This window comes from Chenopodium album, chromosome 7 (assembly GCF_948465745.1).
Source record: "Chenopodium album chromosome 7, dcCheAlbu1.1, whole genome shotgun sequence".
Classification (NCBI taxonomy): domain Eukaryota; kingdom Viridiplantae; phylum Streptophyta; class Magnoliopsida; order Caryophyllales; family Amaranthaceae; genus Chenopodium; species Chenopodium album.
The window spans coordinates 58,794,858-58,814,367 of NC_137840.1; the positions used below are offsets into that span (position 1 = coordinate 58,794,858).

Sequence of the window (19,510 nt, forward strand, 5' to 3'; positions counted from 1 at the left end):
TTCAAGTGATCGCCAATAATGGATTTTTTTGTGCATTAATATTCAACCAACATAGATAAGCATGTTTAGGGTAAACCTATTGATTGCATGTTAGTCAGAAAGCGCACATGAATACGAGATGAATAAAATAGAGGCCTATTATTAGGGCAGGTTCTTTCTCTTTTAGATTGGATTTGTACCTTCATCCCCGAACTTCCAATCTTGGTTCCAGACCTATTGGAGTTAACGATCTCCTGGATCGTTAAGGGGTGCAACCTTCACCCTGTGAACGGTTTACAAGTTCCTAAAACTTGTTGGCGACTCTTTTGCTCTAGCTTCCTTCCCTTTGGATGCCACCTTGCTTAAGTGTATGATCACATTGGGGCTCAAGTTTGGGGTAATTCTTGAAATATTCCCTACACGCACGCACCAACAACTAGTTACCAAAAAAGTATAAACCCTACAAGGCGTATGTATTGGTAAATCTATGCTTATACACAATGAAATTGTACTTGCTTCGCATATGTCAGGCCACTTACACCCAATTTGAAGTGCAACTTTGTAACAAAATTATTGTCTCTTTATGTGATGCTATCTGGTAAAATCAAAGTACACTAATTTTTGTTAATGTGTGTGCGTTGAATTAGTCTGCACACGGTGAAGTGTACATATATGTCATTTCTCGAAAAAAATAAAAACTACCTTCACTGTTGAAGAGCTTTAGACTGAAAATCAGTAAGAGACTGATCTGAAGACCTTGAACGACCTCGATTGGCTTAAATTGCAAGAAGTTGTTGTTGCTTCTCCATCGAAGTCGGGCCTTATTACCAATATCATCAGTTTTCCCTTGAAGTCAATGCCACTCCAAGATTAGTAACCTCCTTTTCAACTTAAGATGCGACGTCCTGCTAAGATGATTCTTCTACTCTTGCAATACTTTCTTCCGTTTGCTCCTTCATTAGCCCTTGTCCTTCTAGTAACTCTACTTGAGACAAGGCATTACACGAAGGAAAAGGATCCCTCCCGGAATCTCTTCGGAAACAATCGCTAAGAAGCCAGGAAAGCCTACTTCTCTTTTCCTCTACAGCAAAAATCTCTGGGCACGAAAACAAACAAGGATCATCCAAGGCTTCCAAAGAAAACTCAGCAACCATAACGTATGTACCATTAAATTTGTGTTCTTTAAATCCTGCACAAGTAAAACAACGATTCCCCATCTCCGACTTGATGGATCAAGGTCACTAACATCAATCCTTATGAATAACACCATTAATCCTACATCTATGTTATATATATAAATTCTAGCGTAGTCGTCGACTACAGACGACTACGGGCAACTATGGTCGCCTGCGATAATAATTTAAATATAAACCGTTGATATATTATTTGTTTAATTACAGAAGTCCAATTCAACTCATATGTTACACATTCATCAAGGGATTGTGTTGTTATTTTATTATTTTTTTTACACATAATTTGTTTAATTTTAGTTAAAATTGATTTTTTTTTTCCAAATTTAACATTATTAATTTCTATCGTGATTCATCTCTATTATTAACCTCCATTGTCGACATTAACATTGAACCTCCATTTTTTATTTCATTATTTACCTTCATCCTTCAACAGTACAATAAATCCGGTAAATTACCAAAATCTATGAAAAACTTGTAAAAGCAACGTAAAAAATTATCACAACTATGCATGCCTACCTTTTTAAATCATTGAAAATCAAATTAGTTAGTTCATATTTTTTAGATAATATTGTAATTATGTAAAGATAATATTTGGGAAATATTGTTAGGTATCCTTAGTTATCTTTATGTTAATATTTGATTTGATATTATTCCTAAGATAATTAGGAATATCTTGTAACATTATATATTTACCCATTGGGGCATAATGAGATTTTGAGGTATTGAGTTAATTTGACATGGTATCAGAGCTAGGTTTTAGAAATACCTAAATTTTTTTTATTTTCCTCAAACATAATTGCTGATGGCGAAGGATGATGATGTTCCGCCACCACCTCCTGTTGATCTTGAGTATAACCTGGGATCGAATGATCATCCTGGGATAATTATCACCCCGATTAAGCTTCGAGGGGCGAATTACGATGAGTGGGCGAAGGCTATGCGTCGAGCTTTAATTGCTAAGTGGAAATTTGGGTTTGTGGATGGCTCGATTAAGGAGCCTGCAGCCGATTCTACAAAGCGGAAGCACTGGATTGTTGTGAACTCTATGCTGGTCTCGTGGATTAGTAATATGTTGGATGATGCTTTGCGTCCAACCATCGGAGATTGTGATGATGTGCGTGAGTTATGGGTGCATCTTCAGCAGCGTTATTGCGTTGTAAGTGGTACAAGAGTCTGCCAATTGAAGAATTCCTTAGGAGAGTGTAAACAAATGACCACGGAGTCGGTGACGGATTATTTTGGACGTTTATCCAAAATATGGACGGAGCTGCTACAATATTGCCGGGTTCCCAAGTGCTCTTGCGGGCAATGTACGTGCAATATTGCACAGCAAGTAAGTGCCATTCGTGATGAAGATTACTTGCATTATTTTCTGATTGGACTTGATGATCCATACGAGGCAATCCGGGCTCAATTATTGGCGCAAACACCCTTGCCTCATGTGGATAATGCATATCAGGCTGTGATAAATACCGAGAGACTTCGTTCTCGGGATGGAAAAACAAAGGATAATGTCATGGCATTTAAGGTGGACTCGCGCCCTAAGTCGACCTCGGGTGATGGTGAAAGACCCTTTTGCACTCATTGCAATCGGGAAGGACATGATAAGGAAGGTTGTTATCAACTGATCGGGTTTCCGGAATGGTGAGACGAGAATCGTAGAGGAGGTAGAGGCCGAGGACGAGGTGGCCGTGGGGGAGGAAACAGTGGTCGTGGTGGGGGTGAAATAATGCTTCTAAGAACACCACTCATCGAGCTAACGCTGTACAAGGGAGCGTGAATAACACCAGTGCAACAGGCAGTAGCAATCAGTCTTCTCCTACGCAAGGTCTTGCGGGTGTGACCTCTGACCAAGCTCAACAAATCATTGAATTGTTGAGTAATAAATCTAAGTCTCGCTTAGAAGGTAAGACAAAAGTCCCGTGGATCGTAGATACCGGAGCCTCTAATCATGTGACGAATGATTTGTCAATTATGAGGAACATTAAAACAATTCAAAATTGTCCGGTAGGATTACCGGATGGTCAAACGGTGAACGTGAATCAATTGGGTTCGGTTACACTAGAGGGTGGTCTTGTTATTGATAATGTTTTATTTGTACCAAATTTGAATTGTAAATTAATTTATGTTACTCAGTTAAGTGATGAGTCAAGATATACAATACAATTTACTAACAAAATTTGTGTTATTCAGGACCAGCCGACGAGGACGGTGATTGGCGTGGGTGAACGAGAAAACGGACTTTATTTTTTCCGAGGTGTGCCGCAAGTGAAGGTGCTAGCAGTGGATTGTGTGGTAGATCTTTGGCATCAACGCATGGGTCATCCGTCGGAGAAAGTTTTGAAGTTACTTCCGCCTGTGAGTAACTCAATTAGAAAGAATAATAATGTGTGTGATGTATGCCCTCGGGCAAAACAATCTAGAGATAGTTTTCCTGTCAGTGAAAATAAGGCTAGTTGCTTGTTTGATTTGGTTCATATAGACTTGTGGGGGCCTTATAAAGTTCCCTCGTCGTGTGGTGCTAAGTATTTTTTGACAATAGTGGATGATTATTTTAGGGGCGTTTGGATTTATTTGATTAGCAATAAAACTGAAGTTGAATTTCATTTTCTCAATTTTATTGCCTTGATAAAACATCAATTTAATAAAGGTATAAAAGTAGTTCGGAGTGACAATGGAACCAAATTTAATCATCTTAAGGATTATTTTGTCAAAAATGGGATTATTTTTGAGTCTTCTTGTGTGGGTACCCCTCAACAAAATGGGAGAGTGGAGAGAAAACACCAACATATTTTGAATGTGGCACGGGCTTTGAGATTTCAAGGTGGATTGCCGATTAAATTTTGGGGGGAGTGTGCTTTGACGGCTTGTTATTTGATTAATCGTACTCCAAGTCCATTACTTGGAAATAAAACTCCATATGAAATGTTGTTTGACAAAACTCCTTCTTATGAGTTGATTCGTGTTTTTGGATGTTTGTGTTATGCACATAATCAAAGAAGTAAGGGAGATAAATTTGAGTCTCGGAGTAGGAAATGTGTATTTTTGGGTTACCCGTTTGGACAAAAAGGGATGGCAATTGTTTGATTTGGAAACAAAAGAGTACTTTGTGTCTAGAGACGTAAAATTTCACGAGCATGTTTTCCCTTATGTTGAGAAAACAGGATTGTTGGGTGCTAAACCTGCAGACTTTCTGATGGAGCAGAATCACAAGCTAGCTGTTTTAGGGGGGAAAGAGTCCGCGGATGTTGAGAAATATAGGCGTCTAGTAGGACGTCTAATCTATCTAGTTGTGACTAGACCAGACTTGGCATATTCAGTACATATTCTTTCTCAGTTTATGCGATCTCCAACAGTATTGCATTGGGAGGCAGCTTTGAGAGTAGTTCGTTATCTTAAGAAGTGCCCGGGCCAAGGTATTCTTCTTCGATCTGACAGTGCTTTGCAATTAGAAGGTTGGTGTGACTCAGATTGGGCAGGTTTCCCATTAACTCGACGATCTTTGACTGGTTGGTTTGTGTTACTTGGTTTTTCTCCTGTGTCATGGAAGACCAAGAAACAACCTACGGTGGCTACAAGTTCGTCAGAAGCGGAATATCGCTCGATAACTGGTGTGACGTGTGAATTGAAGTGGTTGAAGAGGATGCTTCGAGATTTAGGGGTTGCACATAAGCAAGGAATGAAAGTTTTCTGTGATAGTCAGTCAGCTTTACATATTGCTAATAATCCAGTTTTTCATGAGCGAACCAAGCACATTGAAGTTGATTGTCATTTTATTAGAGATGCGATTCAAGAGGGTGTCATATGTCCGTCATATGTGTCAACGAAGGTACAGTTAGCAGATATTTTCACAAAGGCATTGGGAAAGGCACAATTTGAGTTTATTCTTCGCAAGATGGGCATTCGAGATCTACATGCTCCATCTTGAGGGGGGATGTTGAGATAATATTGTAATTATGTAAAGATAATATTTAGGAAATATTGTTAGGTATCCTTAGTTATCTTTATGTTAATATTTGATTTGATATTATTCCTAAGATAATTAGGAATATCTTGTAACATTATATATTTACCCATTGGGGCATAATGAGATTTTGAGGTATTGAGTTAATTTGACACATATAGATCAATTCTCATAGGATAATTAATTTGAATGTAACTTATAAAAGAAAGGCAAATTTAAACTCTTGTATTTGTTCATGTACAATAATCATTAGTCCAAAACTGTACTTAATGGGTTTTTTTTTAATCATAATCACCATTGATGAAGGACATTAAAGCTCTAAAATAAAAAATAAAAAAATAAAAAACGGAAATGAGATAGAAAAGGAAAAAAATGTAGTTAGTTAGTCGTAAATTGAGGAATTGAGGGAATTTTTCTTTTTCTTTTTTAATTTTTTTAATTTTTATTTATTTATTTATTTTGAGGAAAGTTAGGCGTGATTAAGGTTTTTTTTTTTTTTTTTTTTTTTTTTTTTTTTTTTGTGATAAATTTATCTTCATTTTTTTGACGCAAATTTTTATATTCATTTATCTACACTTAAAACTAGTTTTTTGCCCAAGCAACGCTCGAATATTCAAACGAATTTTTTTTTTTTTGTTTTCTTTTTTATAAATTATAAGAAGTATCTATTTATATTATCAGATTTATATAGATTAAATACATTAATGTAGAATACTTATCTCTAATTTTAGTTTACTAACATGTCATGAATTTGAAATTGAGTGAAAATCCTTGTTTTAAGTAAAAAAAGAACAATACATAGATTAAAGGGAATATATATAATACATTTTATAGATTAACGATTAAATTATTTATTTATTTATTTATTTAAGTTGCTATTATTGTTCTATTTTTTAGGTTGTTTATTACTTTATTAGGTTGTATATTCTCTTTTTATTTATTTATTAGCTATCTTATTATTTTGAAAAAAAAAGAAAAAAGGGATTTTTGGCGGGAAATTTTTTTAAGTGAGTATGACACGTGTACTTTGGAAATAATACTGGGGATTACTTTAGTATATAATATTGATATTTTCACAAAAAATATATCAATCTCTACAAAATTTTGTTAAAATCTTATAATTATGTTAATTGGATATTTTTACCACGTATTTAGAGTATAAATTGAAATATACTTGTACTGTTATAAATAATTATATGTCATACTTTATAAGCATGTATAAATGTATTTTATTTACAAATATAAATAATGTATTTGAATATTCATAGAATCATTTATTATATTATTTTAATCAGTTTTTTATTTCACTATTTTTTTTATTTAGAAACGTTGTTGTTTTTTTTTTTTTCAATTCTACATTTATTTTAAATCCTTTTTTTTTTTAGTTGGGTAGTTTTTAAAAAAAATTAGGTAGTTTTTCACTTTAAAAAAATGCAAGTAGTTGGATAGTTATTTTGAAGATATTTTCTTATTTATATTTTTACTAGCCGAAAATATAATTTGCATATTTAGTTGAATACATTTGCATATTTAGTCAATAAAAAATGTACTATGTGTATCTCAACTTTCTCAATATGACTGATCTTATTATAGTGGTTGCATAATTATTGCAATGTATAATTATTGTAATTTTGAGATTATAAAATTATAGCTTGCCTTTTAGTTTCAATTTTAAAATATTGATGAAATATTTTTAGAAATAAATGAAATAATTCAAAAAGCAATATAATTGAAATCACTTTTTTTTTTTGACGGAATAATCGAGACCACTGTCCCAAATGTTAAGTTGCAAAATTACATAAATGTCTTCAATGACAAAGGAATACATGTTTAGTATCCGATTATGCTAAAAGATATTTATCCCAAGGTCAATCGAATAGTCTAATAAATTCAATAAATAATAGGAAAATTTGCCAAAAATAAGCCAACCTTTGCCCGGTTAGCTTAAAATAAGCCAACCTTTTAATTAACTCAGAATAAGTCAAGCTTTACTATACGACTACGTACTTTTATTAAGCCACTTGACTTTGTTACCTACAACAACAGGTAAAATGCTGACGTGGTTGTAACCGTTGTAGGTTTTCTGATTTTTTTTTTAAAAATATTTATCTCTTTCCCCTTTATATTCTCCTTCCCCTGTATTGTTTTGCGATTAAATCCCAAAAAATTCTCCCTCCCCTACTCCTTATTTTTTTGCGATTCATCCCTGAATTAGAGCATGTGTGAATGAGTATAGATTTAAAAAATTATGAAGCCACCCATCCGGCTATGATCAAATATTTGCAGTGTAATTTGTTTGATCAGTTGAAAGGGGCTGGAATATTTTCCAAGATAGATTTGAGGTCAGGGTACCATCAATTGAGAATTGCAGAGCAAGGCATTCCCATGAGTGCTTTTAGGACGCGTTATGGTCATTATGAGTTCACAGTTATGCCATTTGGGTTGACTAATGCACCTACAGTGTTCATGGATTTGATGAACCAAATATTTAGGCCATATTTAGATAAGTTTGTGGTGGTTTTCATTGATGATATTTTGATCCACTCCAAGAATAGGGAGGAGCATGAGGACCATTTAAGGAAAGTGTTGTCAACTTTGAGGGAGCACCAGTTGTATGCTAAGCTATCGAAGTGCGAGTTTTGGTTAGAAAAGGTGGCCTTTTTGGGTCATGTGATTTCTAAGGAAGGAGTTTCAGTAGTTCCCTCGAAGATCAATGCAGTGAGTGAATGGCCAACACCCAAGAGTGTGTTAGATGTTCGAAGTTTCTTGAGATTGGCAGGCTATTATCGGAGATTTGTGAAGGATTTTTCGAGGATTACGAGGCCCATGACGAATTTGATGAAGATGGAATGTAAGTTTGTTTGGACCCAAGAGTGTGAACAAGGGTTCCAGACCTTGAAAGACAAGTTAACCTCGGCACCAGTGTTGGCTTTTCCAGATGAAAGTAGGCAATATGAGGTGTATAGTGATGCATCGAAGTTTGGATTGGATTGTGTTTTAATGCAAAATCAGAGGGTCATTGCATATGATTTGAGACAGTTGAAACTGCATGAGGTGAATTATCCAACACATGACCTAGAGTTAGCTGCGATTGTGTTTGCCTTGAAAATTTGGAGACATTATCTATATGGTGCAACTTGTAAAATCTTCACAGATCATCAGAGTCTAAAGTACATTTACACTCAGCAGTATTTGATGAACTCGAGATAGAGACGATGGTTGGAATTTATGACGGATTATATTGTATCCAATATCTTGAGGGGAAAGCTAATGTGGTAACTAATGCTTTAAGTAGGAAAACCAGTCATTTGATGAATATGATGATTTTACCAGACTAGTTGTGTGTGGAATTTCAGAAGATAAATTTGGAAGTGGTGGAGCATGGAGAGGTCAGTAAGATGTTGAATTCCTTGGCAGTGCAACCTTTTATTTATGATGAAATTAGGGAAAGTCAGTTAGGAGACTCAAAGTTGAAGGCAATAAAAGAGAAGATTGAGAAAAGGCAGGTTTTAGACTTTACTATTGCTGCCGATGAGGGAAGTATTCGATTTAAAGGGAGATGGTGTATTCCACAACATTGTGGGGAAATCAAGTAGAGACTGATGGAGGAGGCCCATAACTCTCATTATTCAATGCATCTTGGAGGGGATAAGTTGTACAAGGATATGAAGAAGGTCTTTTAGTGACCAAACATGAAGAAAGAAGTAGTAGAGTTTGTGGCAAAATGCTTAACATGCCAGAAGGTGAAGATTTGGGGGCATTTAGTTTTCTCAAGTCAATAATACTTATCTAGTATCGTCAATTGTTATCTTATTGTTAGCCTTTATCTTTTTCTAAGAGATTTTGTTAGCTAATTGCTTTGCTTCCCACGTAGGGTTGTCAAACGTGTCGTTTCATGTCGAGTCCGAGCTCGTGCTGATATTAAATGGGTTGAAAAACCTTTAACCCAAACCTAACCTGTTTATTAAATGGGCTGAAAACCCTTGACCTAAACCTAACCCACTTATTAAAAGGGCTACGCAGGTAACCTTTTACCCACATAGTCTGTAATAAACTAATTAACATTTAATTCAAAAATAAAAAAGACAAACATCATTAATTCATTAAAGATACTACAATAGTTTAAAGTTAGTAGTTTTAGCAAAAGATACCACAAGGATTTAGGGCCTGTTACCATTAGATTATTTTCATTTCAGTTCTAATAAGTTTAATTCAATTCGATTCAGCTCTAATAAGTTTAATTCAAATCAGTTCCTAATTTCCTTCACTTATTAAATATTCAGTTCAGTTCAGTCAATGAGAACAAGCTCTTAAAACTAGTAGGTTTAATATTACAACCATACATAACAATACAACCATAAATAAGAATTATCTCAAATTAACCGCCAAATTTAATTTTAATTTACAAAAGATGAAAATTATAATTTTGTAGCTAAATTAACCGTTAAAAAATTACCAAAATGTATAAATGGTGTCAAGGTAATTAGAAAATTACAAGTTTTTAATAAAAAATCTGTTTTTTTTTTTGTTACTTAATTAGTAGATTAAGCGTGTCGAGTTTTGTTTGACGGGTTGTCGTTTAACCCATTTATATAATCGGGTTATGCGTGTCGGTTTTGGTTTGACAATTTCAACCCAAACATAACCCGTTTAATTTCGTGTCGTGTTCGTGTCGATCCAATTATGTAAACGGGTCAAGAATTGTTGACGCAAACACGCTTATTTCGTGTCGGGTTCGTGTCGGGTTATCATGTCGTGTCAGTTTTTGATAATCCTATTCCCACGGATAGTCGGCTATTACAACCTAAGAATTGAATGTTGCATTGCTAGCCTATTATTCAATACTACTATTTGGCCTAATTTCTGAAACTGTTTCTCAATCTAATAATATAAACTGGCCAAACAAGGGAATTTTAAGAAATAAAAACACTTTTTCAAGAAGCCAAAAACAGATTTTAAGAAGGGTAAAACTGTAAGGGAAATTCCCATTGGTACACCAGTGGTTTTGACTTTTCCCATTGATACACTCCAAAATTTTTGTCTTCCCATCGGTACACCCATGGTTTAGTCTTTTTCCCAACCGTGACTAACACCGTTAAAAAGTATTTCATTAAGTTAAAATAACTAAGGAAAAGACTATTATACTCCTTTTAAACATCTAATGTCTCGATTTGCGTGCCGAAAACTGTTCGGTTCAATTTTTGGGAGTCCTAGTTGTTAAGGATCCAAATAAACCTCGAAATTAGCAAAAAAATAAATAACGCAAATGTCTCATATGCGTGTCAAAAAATGTCTCGATTTACGTGTCATTACTTTTTTGTGATAGTAATTGTTCGGTTAAGGTTTTAGGAGATATTTTGATCCTTTATGGATCTAATTCGAACTCGAAATTGTCAAAAAATTAACAAAAATATCTCATTTTGCACGTCATGATATTTCTTTTTTGTTTTGTCATGACACGCAAATCGTTACATTGTTTGTGGCAATCACCGTTGATAAATGGGAAGAGGTTTACGTCGCTCCATTTTATGTACGCATTATAACCAAGTCGACGACCCGCTTCGAACACATTAATCGTGTAAACAATTATCTCGATGGTAAGACAGGAAGTGGAGATTATGGTTTGGCGTCGTTTTTTAAACAGAAATTTGGCACACCAAAGATTCATCAACAAGAAGATTATATTAAGTTGGTTGACATTTACTCTTTTCGAAAGTGCATATTCGAGATGGTATACGGTGAACCTCCATACAGCCAATGCAGTCCAAAAGTGGCCAGAGTTTTTAGCATCGATCAAGGCCGGAGTTGAGCCGAGGCGAGCAGGTATGGGTGGACCTGTGTTGCCAGCGTGACATAAAGGTCACGGGTTCGAATCTCATCCACCCCTCCTTCAAAGTGGAATTAATTCGCGTCAGGTATGGGTGGACCTGTGTTGCATCCACATTTCAAGCCCAAAAGGGCCTTTCATGTGAGGGGAAGTGATAGAGTATAAAACATATTCCTGCTGGGCCTCAACCATCAGCTTAAGCTTTTGGTTGAGTTGGTCCACTTACACTATATTTCTCATACCTTTCTTTACTTTCTCACATATCTGATCAACTGAAATTGATCAAAAATACAAGTTATTCTAAATATCCTAGATTTTATCTTTATTTCTTTAATTTTCTCTCTTTTGCCATTTTTATTTTGATTTCTTTTCTTTAATCAGTATTTGTTAGGAATACAGGAAGAATATAGGAAAATATATTATTGTGATATATTTTCCATATAGATCTTATGATATTATATTTAGGATAATAATATATCTTAGTGATATTCTAAGATAGATTTATGGAAGTTTATATGATAGAGTTTATATTGTGTAGGTTATCTTTTGTAGGCTATAAATATTAGCCAAGATCATCAATACAATTAAACTCATTCTCTCATAAATAATTTGTCATGGTATCAAGAACAGGTTAAATCTTGGGACCGTTCACACAAATTCTCCCCCTGCCGGTGGGTTAGAATATTAAACCCACCGGTGGGATTCATAAATTTGCTTCCGCTATGCAATAGTATTGCTCTTTGAAATTTCTATTTTTTTTAATTTAATCTTTTTTTTTTGGAATAACCATGTGATACGTGGGTTATTATTGGTGTATGTGATCAATATAAATGATCATATGTGATTTGGTTAGGTTGTAGTGTTTGAGTGTGCTTCCTCCATTATTACATCTCCATGGAGATGAAGAAAAGCCACGTTTGGCGTATGGTTTATTATTAAAAACAAAAAAAATTTTTTTTGCAAAAGATCACGGACACCAGCGAAGGGCCTGGCAAAGAAGATCACGGACACCAGCAAAGGGCCGTGGCAAAGAAGACTACGGACACCAGCAAAGGGCCGTGGCAAAGACGACCACGGACACCAGCAAAGGGCCGTGACAAAAGACCACGGACACCAGCAAAGGGCCGTGACAGAAGACCATGGACACCAGCAAAGGGCCGTGGTAGCAAAAGTTCTTTTTTTTTAAATAAAAAAAATTGAAGGTGACATCAACAGAGAGGTGCAACTCGATCGACTTCAACAAAGTGCGAATTTCCAATCGTAACGTTCGTGTTACTGCCGTTACGATTGCGGGATAGTGTTAGGAATATAGGAAAATATATTATTGTGATATATTTTCCATATAGATCTTATGATATTATATTTAGGATAATAATATATCTTAGTGATATTCTAAGATAGATTTATGGAAGTTTATATGATAGATTTTATATTGTGTAGGTTATCTTTTGTAGGCTATAAATATTAGCCAAGATCATCAATACAATTCAACTCATTCTCTCATAAATAATTTGTCAGTATTTAATTTTATTCTGTTTCATCCTCTCTTCTCCAATTCACCATGTCAAATTTCGTGGTTCTCATTGCAAAATATCTCTTAATAAGCATTTTTGTATGGAATGTAATCGTTACATTGTTTGTGGCAGTCACCGTTGATAAATGGGAAGAGGTTTACGTCGCTCCATTTTATGTACGCATTATAACCAAGTCGACGACCCGCTTCGAACACATTAATCGTGTAAACAATCATCTCGATGGTAAGACAGGAAGTGGAGATTATGGTTTGGCGTCGTTTTTTAAACAGAAATTTGGCACACCAAAGATTCATCAACAAGAAGATTATATTAAGTTGGTTGACATTTACTCTTTTCGAAAGTGCATATTCGAGATGGTATACGGTGAACCTCCATACAGCCAATGCAGTCCAAGAGTGGCCCGAGTTTTTAGCATCGATCAAGGCAGGAGTTGAGCCGAGGCGAGCAGAGTAGTGACACAAGCCTAATACCAAGACTGCTGAGGCTGCTATGCTTCGAAAATAGAGTATATTGTGATTTGTTGCTCTATTATTAGCCACTTCTTTAATTTTTGTGTATATGATTTTAGTCTTTCTAATTGATTGTATTGTCATGCATTTTAAAAGTTTATCAGAATACGAATTTTATACAATGTTATTAAGCTACTCTTGGCTTAAACTTGAGAGATACTCTTGGCTTGTATTGTTGTAGCCTTGTACTACCTTCGTTTCCTAATGTTCTTTACACGTCCTTACTCAATATTGCTTGGATCAACAATATATCTCTTTATCTGCAATATTTTCAGTCGAATACATTCAATTTTCAATTATTTTTTTTTATTTTTTATTTTATTTTTTTCTTGACAGTAGAAAAGCAGGGTAGGAAAGTCATTAAGCTACCCATTCAACCCTGATACTAATTGAGCACCAAGAAATTATATCAGCCATATACTTCATTACTTATCAAGTTATTATATCAGCATAACCCACTTTTATGTTATAAATAATAATGCTTTAATTTAATAATAATAATCTGTAGAGCACCAAATACCATTTTAAGCATTATATATCAATAGATTGGGGGTCAATAATAGCATCTCTAGCTAGGCTGGTGGTAGCAGCACCTTTATCAAGGCATGTCTCCAATTATAGGGTCTTGAGCTCATTCAACTTTTCCTCGTATTCAGAGACTCGAGTGAGATTGAAATTCCAGTCGAGCCACTTGATCGTCTTGTCAATTGCATCCTTCATCTTCTTAGCATCCTCCTCTCGAAACTTATTCCAGCAAACTTCCACCATGTCCCACTTACTTTCAGCATAATTCTGCAATGCAAGCTTGGCTGCAACAGCTTTTTTGTGTTCCTCGTCCTCTACCTTGTACTTGTTGGCCTCCTCCACCATTCGATCAATCTCTTCTTTGGATAACCTACAACTGTGATTTGCAATACTTAATTGTTTTTTGTTGTTAGTGCCTATGTGATGCGCTGACACAGTAAGGATACCATCATTGTCGATTTCAAAGCAGACTTCAAATTTTTCTTTACCTTTCCGGCCTGGAGGGATATTGTGCAGCTCAAACATACCTAAGAAGTTGTTGTCGAAGGCGATGGGTCTCTCACCTTCAAATACACGAAAATGAACGGTTGTATCGTTATCTGCGTTGTAAACAATACCCGACTTTTTCACTGGAAAGGTAGTATTTCTTGGAATGAAAATGGCCATTTTACCACTATAATACCTGAGTCCAAGGGACAGAGGAGTTACATCTACTAGAGTAAAGTCCCTATTGTTACCTACACCGCTCAACATTGCAGCTTGAACCGCAGCACCATATGCAACAGCCTCATCTGGGTTAATGCTTTGGCAAAACTCCTTCCCATGGAAGAAATCTTTCAACAATTCTTGAACCTTCGGAATCCTAGTTGACCCACCAACAAGAACAACATCATCAACTTTAGTCTTTTTCATCTTGGCGTCTTCCAAACATTTCTTAACAGGATTTATACAATTAGTAAACAAATCCAGGTTCAACCTTTCAAACTTGGCTCGGGAGATGGTCGAATATAAATCAATACCCTCGTAGAGACAATCTACATCAACACTAGTCTCGGTAGCTGATGATAGCATCCTTTTTGCCCTCTCACAAGCAGATCTCAACCTCCCAATAGCCCTGCGATCTCCACTAATGTCCTTGTTATGTTTCCTCTTAAACTCGGCCACAAAGTAATCAACCATTCTACTGTCAAAATCCTCACCACCTAAATGGGTGTCTCCGTTAACTGCTTTCACTTCACAAGCCTGTTTACCAATTCTAACCAAAGATACATCAAATGTCCCACCGCCAAGATCAAAAACTAACACATTCTTAGATGTCTGTTTCATATTAGTGGCCATCTTGTCAAGACCATAGGCAATGGCAGCAGCTGTTGGTTCATTGATAATGCGCATGACATTGAGTCCAGCAATGGTACCCGCATCTTTTGTTGCCTGACGTTGGGAATCATTGAAATAAGCAGGGACAGTGATAACAGTATTTTTCACTTCTGAGCCAAGGTAGGTCTCTGCAGTCTGTTTCATCTTCATCAAGACCATTGAAGAGATCTCCTCTGCAGCAAACTGTTTTTCTTCGCCTTTATAGGTGACTACGATAGCAGGTTTATTTTCTTCAGACGCGGAAATAACCTTAAAAGGCCAGAGTTTCATGTCATTCTGTACTACTTCATCGGTGAATCTTCTGCCAATAAGCCTCTTTGCATCTGTAAATTTTACCATTTGGGCTTATCCGAATTTTGAGATCAGTTCTGGGTGGTTAAGTTCCAGTCCCCTCCTAATTGTTGGTGCGGGGGATCGAACACGGGTTCTCCCTACTAAGTGTAGTCCCAATTACCACTACACCAACGACCAACCAATTGGTACAGTTAATGTTCTTTACGAGACAAATACATACTCTAAACTTATGGTGTAATGTGTATATCTCGTTCATTACAGATCGATCATCTTATTGTTTAGCCACCCTTTATTACATCAATAATGCGTATTCAAGTATTTACCACTTTCGTATATTATACAAAACCTTACTAGATTATTACAAGTAAAATGCTATCTTCTCATGGGAGTCCAACATTAACTTTTCCACATATAGATATGGTGTGATTTGTGTATCAAACCTATTTGTCTATGTTATCTTTACCGAAAAGGGCACATATTGATAATTTTAATCTACAAAAAAATCTAATCTATAATCTATAAATATTTGTTCACATAGTAAAAATTAAAAGTTGTGTTGTTTATATCAATCAGTAATTATTAACTTATAATAAAATATAATTGTGGATTGTAAGGTACGGTAATGTTAGACAGTCAGTGTACCACAAATACAAGTACTAGAATTAATAACAACAAAAAGTTTTAATTATAATTCTAGGAAAATTTGAAAAAACCTCCATGTAAAGTAATGAATTTTCAATTTTGACATTACCGCCTCAAGTTTTTTATTTATTTATTTTATTTTTTTTATTTTAATCGTACCACCTAATTTTTTCCAAAACGTTTAAAAAGACCATTATTTTTTGTGTGACGTTATCATGGGTTCCACTTTTTCTCTTTCCCTCTCTATTCCCTCGATTTCCCCTATCTTCTCCCCTCTTTCTACCTATTCATCTTGCAAATTTGATTTCAATTATAGCATTTTCGCAAATTAAGGTATTAATTTTTGCAATCACCTTCAACAAATTGAATTGATTAGTGTAATTAGGGTTTGGGTAATCAATTTGGGGGGTTTTGCTCAATTCAATTAATTGGATGAATAGCTCGACTAGTTAAAACATGTAATTGGGGCGAAAACACAATGAAAACATATAATTGGGATGAAAACACAATTAAAACATGTAATTGCGGCAAAAACACAATTAAAACATGTAATTGCGGCGAAAACAGTAACACAATCCCATGATGACCTCACTCACAAAAATAGTGGTACTTTTTAGCGTTTTGGAAAAAATTAAGTGGTACGATTAAAATAAAAAATAAAAAAAAAAAAAACTTGATGTGATAATGTCAAATTTCACTACTTTATATGGTGGTATTTTTCAATTTTTCCTGAATTTTAATTGTAAAAATTATTTTGAACTTATTAATTGGGTGAGTTTGATTTAACATAGACTCTATTGACCAAATAAATGTTGCAGAAGTTGTCATATAAGAAAACGAAGCAAAATTAAATTTACAGAAAACGAACCAAAAACAGTATTAACAGGATTAGAAGTAGCATGATTTTTAGCAGCCTCGCCAATAAGACGTTGAGCTTGATTGAAAGCAACACAAGACGGTGTTGTTCTGTTTCCTTGATCATTGATTATTATTTGGAAAATTTGCGAGGAAGGTCCTTATATGAGGTCGACCTTGTGTGGAAGGTCCTTTTATGAAAAAGGTGGCATGGAAGGTCCTTATATGAACTTTTGGTTGCGAGGAGGATCCGTTGACCGAATTCCGGCGTTGACCAAAATTTTCCGGCCACTTAAAATCACGTGCTTAGCACGTGACCACTTAACTCCCCCCCCCTTTTTTTTTCTTTCCCTTCCTTTCTCACGATTTTCCTTCTTTCCCCTCATTTCTCCCTCCTTCAAACCTTTTAAACTCCTCAAATGTGACTTGCAGCTAACCATTAATGGCGAATTATGAGTGTGGTTGGCGATTAACTCTAAAAGGTAAGACTTTAACTTTCTCCCTCTTCTGTCATTTTCATATTAGTAAAAAGTACCAATTTTTTTGTTCTACAAATACAATATCTTTGTTAACTTAAAAAATGAAAAATGTAATGCAAATTGAAAAAGAATTCTCACCTTAATTGATTCGCTTGTTGATTATAGGTTGTGTTTTCCCTTCAATTGTGATTCGAAAGATAAGAATTTAAGTTTTGTGAGTTTCAATTGCTGAATTTAGGGTTTGAAGGAGGGAGAAATGAGGGGAAAGAGGGAAAATCGTGAGAAAAGGAAGGGAAAGAAATAAAAAAAAAAAAAAAAAAAAGAGGGAGTTAAGTGGTCACGTGCTAAGCACGTGATTTTAAGTGGCCGGAAAATTTTGGTCAACGCCGGAGTTCGGTCAACGGACCCTCCTCGCAACCAAAAGTTCATATAAGGACCTTCCATGCCACCTTTTTCATAAAAGGACCTTCCACACAAGGTCGACCTCATATAAGGACCTTCCTCGCAAATTTTCCTTATTATTTCAACACGGTTGTGCTGCCATACTCCAACACAAGAGTATGTCGTCCCGAGATCGATTCCTATTGCCAGCCATTCTTTACTACCTTCCCCCACCATTATTTTTTTTTTCTTTATTAGTTCGATTGGCAGAATGAATTATGGGAAATTTCGAGTGGAACGTAAAGCAATCACACGGAGGTCCGACGGAGTATGTAGGACTACTAAGTGTATTTTTTTAGGAAATAAGAAGTGTAGAGTTGAAGACTACTTAGAATTTTCTATTTTAATAAGAAGTGTCAAATTTGTCAACAAAACCTAAGCTTATAAAGATAGAATAATAATCTTTCTAAAAGATATATCTATCACAAATTCAAAATCATATATCCTAAACATAAATCAAACTTTTTTTTTTTAATTATATGAAAATATATCTTAACATAAATAATCCTAAGTGCTCCGTATATTATTCTCATAATAATATAATAAGGGCCTGTTCATATTTACTGAACTGAGATGAACTGAACTGAACTGAACTGATTGGAGCTGAACTGAACTGAACTGAATTGATTGGAGCTGAACTGAACTGAACTGAACTGAACTAAGCTGAAATGAATATTTTATGAGAGAGGGAAATTAAGAGCTGAACTGAACTGAACTGAACTGAAATGATTAGAGTTGAACTGAACTGAAATGAACTGAAAATAAGTAAATATGAGCAGGCCCTAAATCAATCAATCTAAAATAATATCATATCACATCATATAACTAATATATAATGCTAAACTTTTAGCCAGGTCACGATTTTGCAACACTTGGCGTTTCAACTTTTCGCCAAGTGTCGTGCCACGTTGGAGCGATTTAAATAGACTTCATAAGATAAAAAAAAATAGAATTTTAGGATAAAATTTTAAGTTTATAATTTTATTTTCGATAAAAGACCAATATTTTAGAGATACAAATTGAATTGTAATTTTATTCAAAAAAATTATTAGATTATAATTCTTAAAAATTATCATATAAATTTAATTTTTTATGTCATAATATATATATATTTTTTTTTGGAGCGAAGGAATTAGTTTAAAGTGTAAAACATCTATTTATAATATAGACCAATCGGTTAAAATAATATATACTTCACAACTAATAGAATTTTATTACTATATAGACCTGTCAATTAGGGTTGAGTCATGAGTCATCTCGAATTGGGTCATTTTAGGTTACGAGTCAAGAAATATTCAAACTTTGCCCAAAGTTTTTGTTTCGGGTCAACCCAACGGGATTTGAACATTTATCTTATATAATTTATTATTTGTTTATTTTTTTTAATGTAGTAAATCGAACATTTCCACCAATATTAGTATTAGTCATTACATGTCTACTACTCCTTCCGTCCCATAATTACTGGCAAATATACTATTTTGGGTGTCCCAAAATGTTCCTCCTATTACTAAAAATAATACCTAATCATTACTTACTTTTTAGCTCTTCCATACAAATTACACACATACCTAAAAAATCATTACTTAATTTTTTTTTTCATACAAAGTACACACATACCCAAACAATCATTACTTTTTAACTTTTCTATACAATATTCTCTACAATTTATTATCCTCATACAACATTCTTCACTTTTTATTTTTATTCATACAACATTCCTCTACTTTTTCCATCCTCCATAAAAATCGTACTTTTTAGAGATATTTGCCTGTAATTATGGGACGGGGGGAGTAGATAGCAAATCGTTACAAAAGCACATCAATAAACTAATTTTGTATCAATGGTATATTTTAAAATTTGACATATAGATTAAAAATTTTATCTTTAAAT

The 19,510-nt window shown here is 34.6% G+C and overlaps 2 protein-coding genes across 2 annotated transcripts; one reads left to right on the forward strand and one right to left on the reverse strand.

Annotated features, from left to right (window-relative positions):
• Nucleotides 1–1,974: 1,974 nt before the first annotated feature.
• On the forward strand, nucleotides 1,975–5,100 carry LOC145640373 (uncharacterized). The gene is made up of 4 exons (XM_081691665.1): nucleotides 1,975–2,816; nucleotides 2,963–3,260; nucleotides 3,366–3,530; nucleotides 4,243–5,100. Exons 1-4 carry the CDS (start codon nucleotides 1,975–1,977, stop codon nucleotides 5,098–5,100), a joined length of 2,163 nt encoding a protein of 720 aa, XP_081547791.1.
• An 8,522-nt stretch (nucleotides 5,101–13,622) lies between these two features.
• Nucleotides 13,623–15,248, reverse strand: LOC145640374 (heat shock cognate 70 kDa protein-like). The gene has a single exon (XM_081691666.1). It carries the CDS (start codon nucleotides 15,246–15,248, stop codon nucleotides 13,623–13,625), a length of 1,626 nt encoding a protein of 541 aa, XP_081547792.1.
• Between the last annotated feature and the right edge of the window lie 4,262 nt (nucleotides 15,249–19,510).

Bases quoted from the DNA above. Each gene is read 5' to 3' on its own strand.
- LOC145640373 (XM_081691665.1), top strand. From the start codon at position 1,975: ATGGCGAAGGATGATGATGTTCCGCCACCACCTCCTGTTGATCTTGAG. The intron at 2,817-2,962 runs GTGAGACGAGAA...GAATAACACCAG, and splicing joins CTGATCGGGTTTCCGGAATG to TGCAACAGGCAGTAGCAATC. The intron at 3,531-4,242 runs GTGAGTAACTCA...TTGGACAAAAAG, and splicing joins TTTTGAAGTTACTTCCGCCT to GGATGGCAATTGTTTGATTT.
- LOC145640374 (XM_081691666.1), bottom strand. From the start codon at position 15,248: ATGGTAAAATTTACAGATGCAAAGAGGCTTATTGGCAGAAGATTCACC.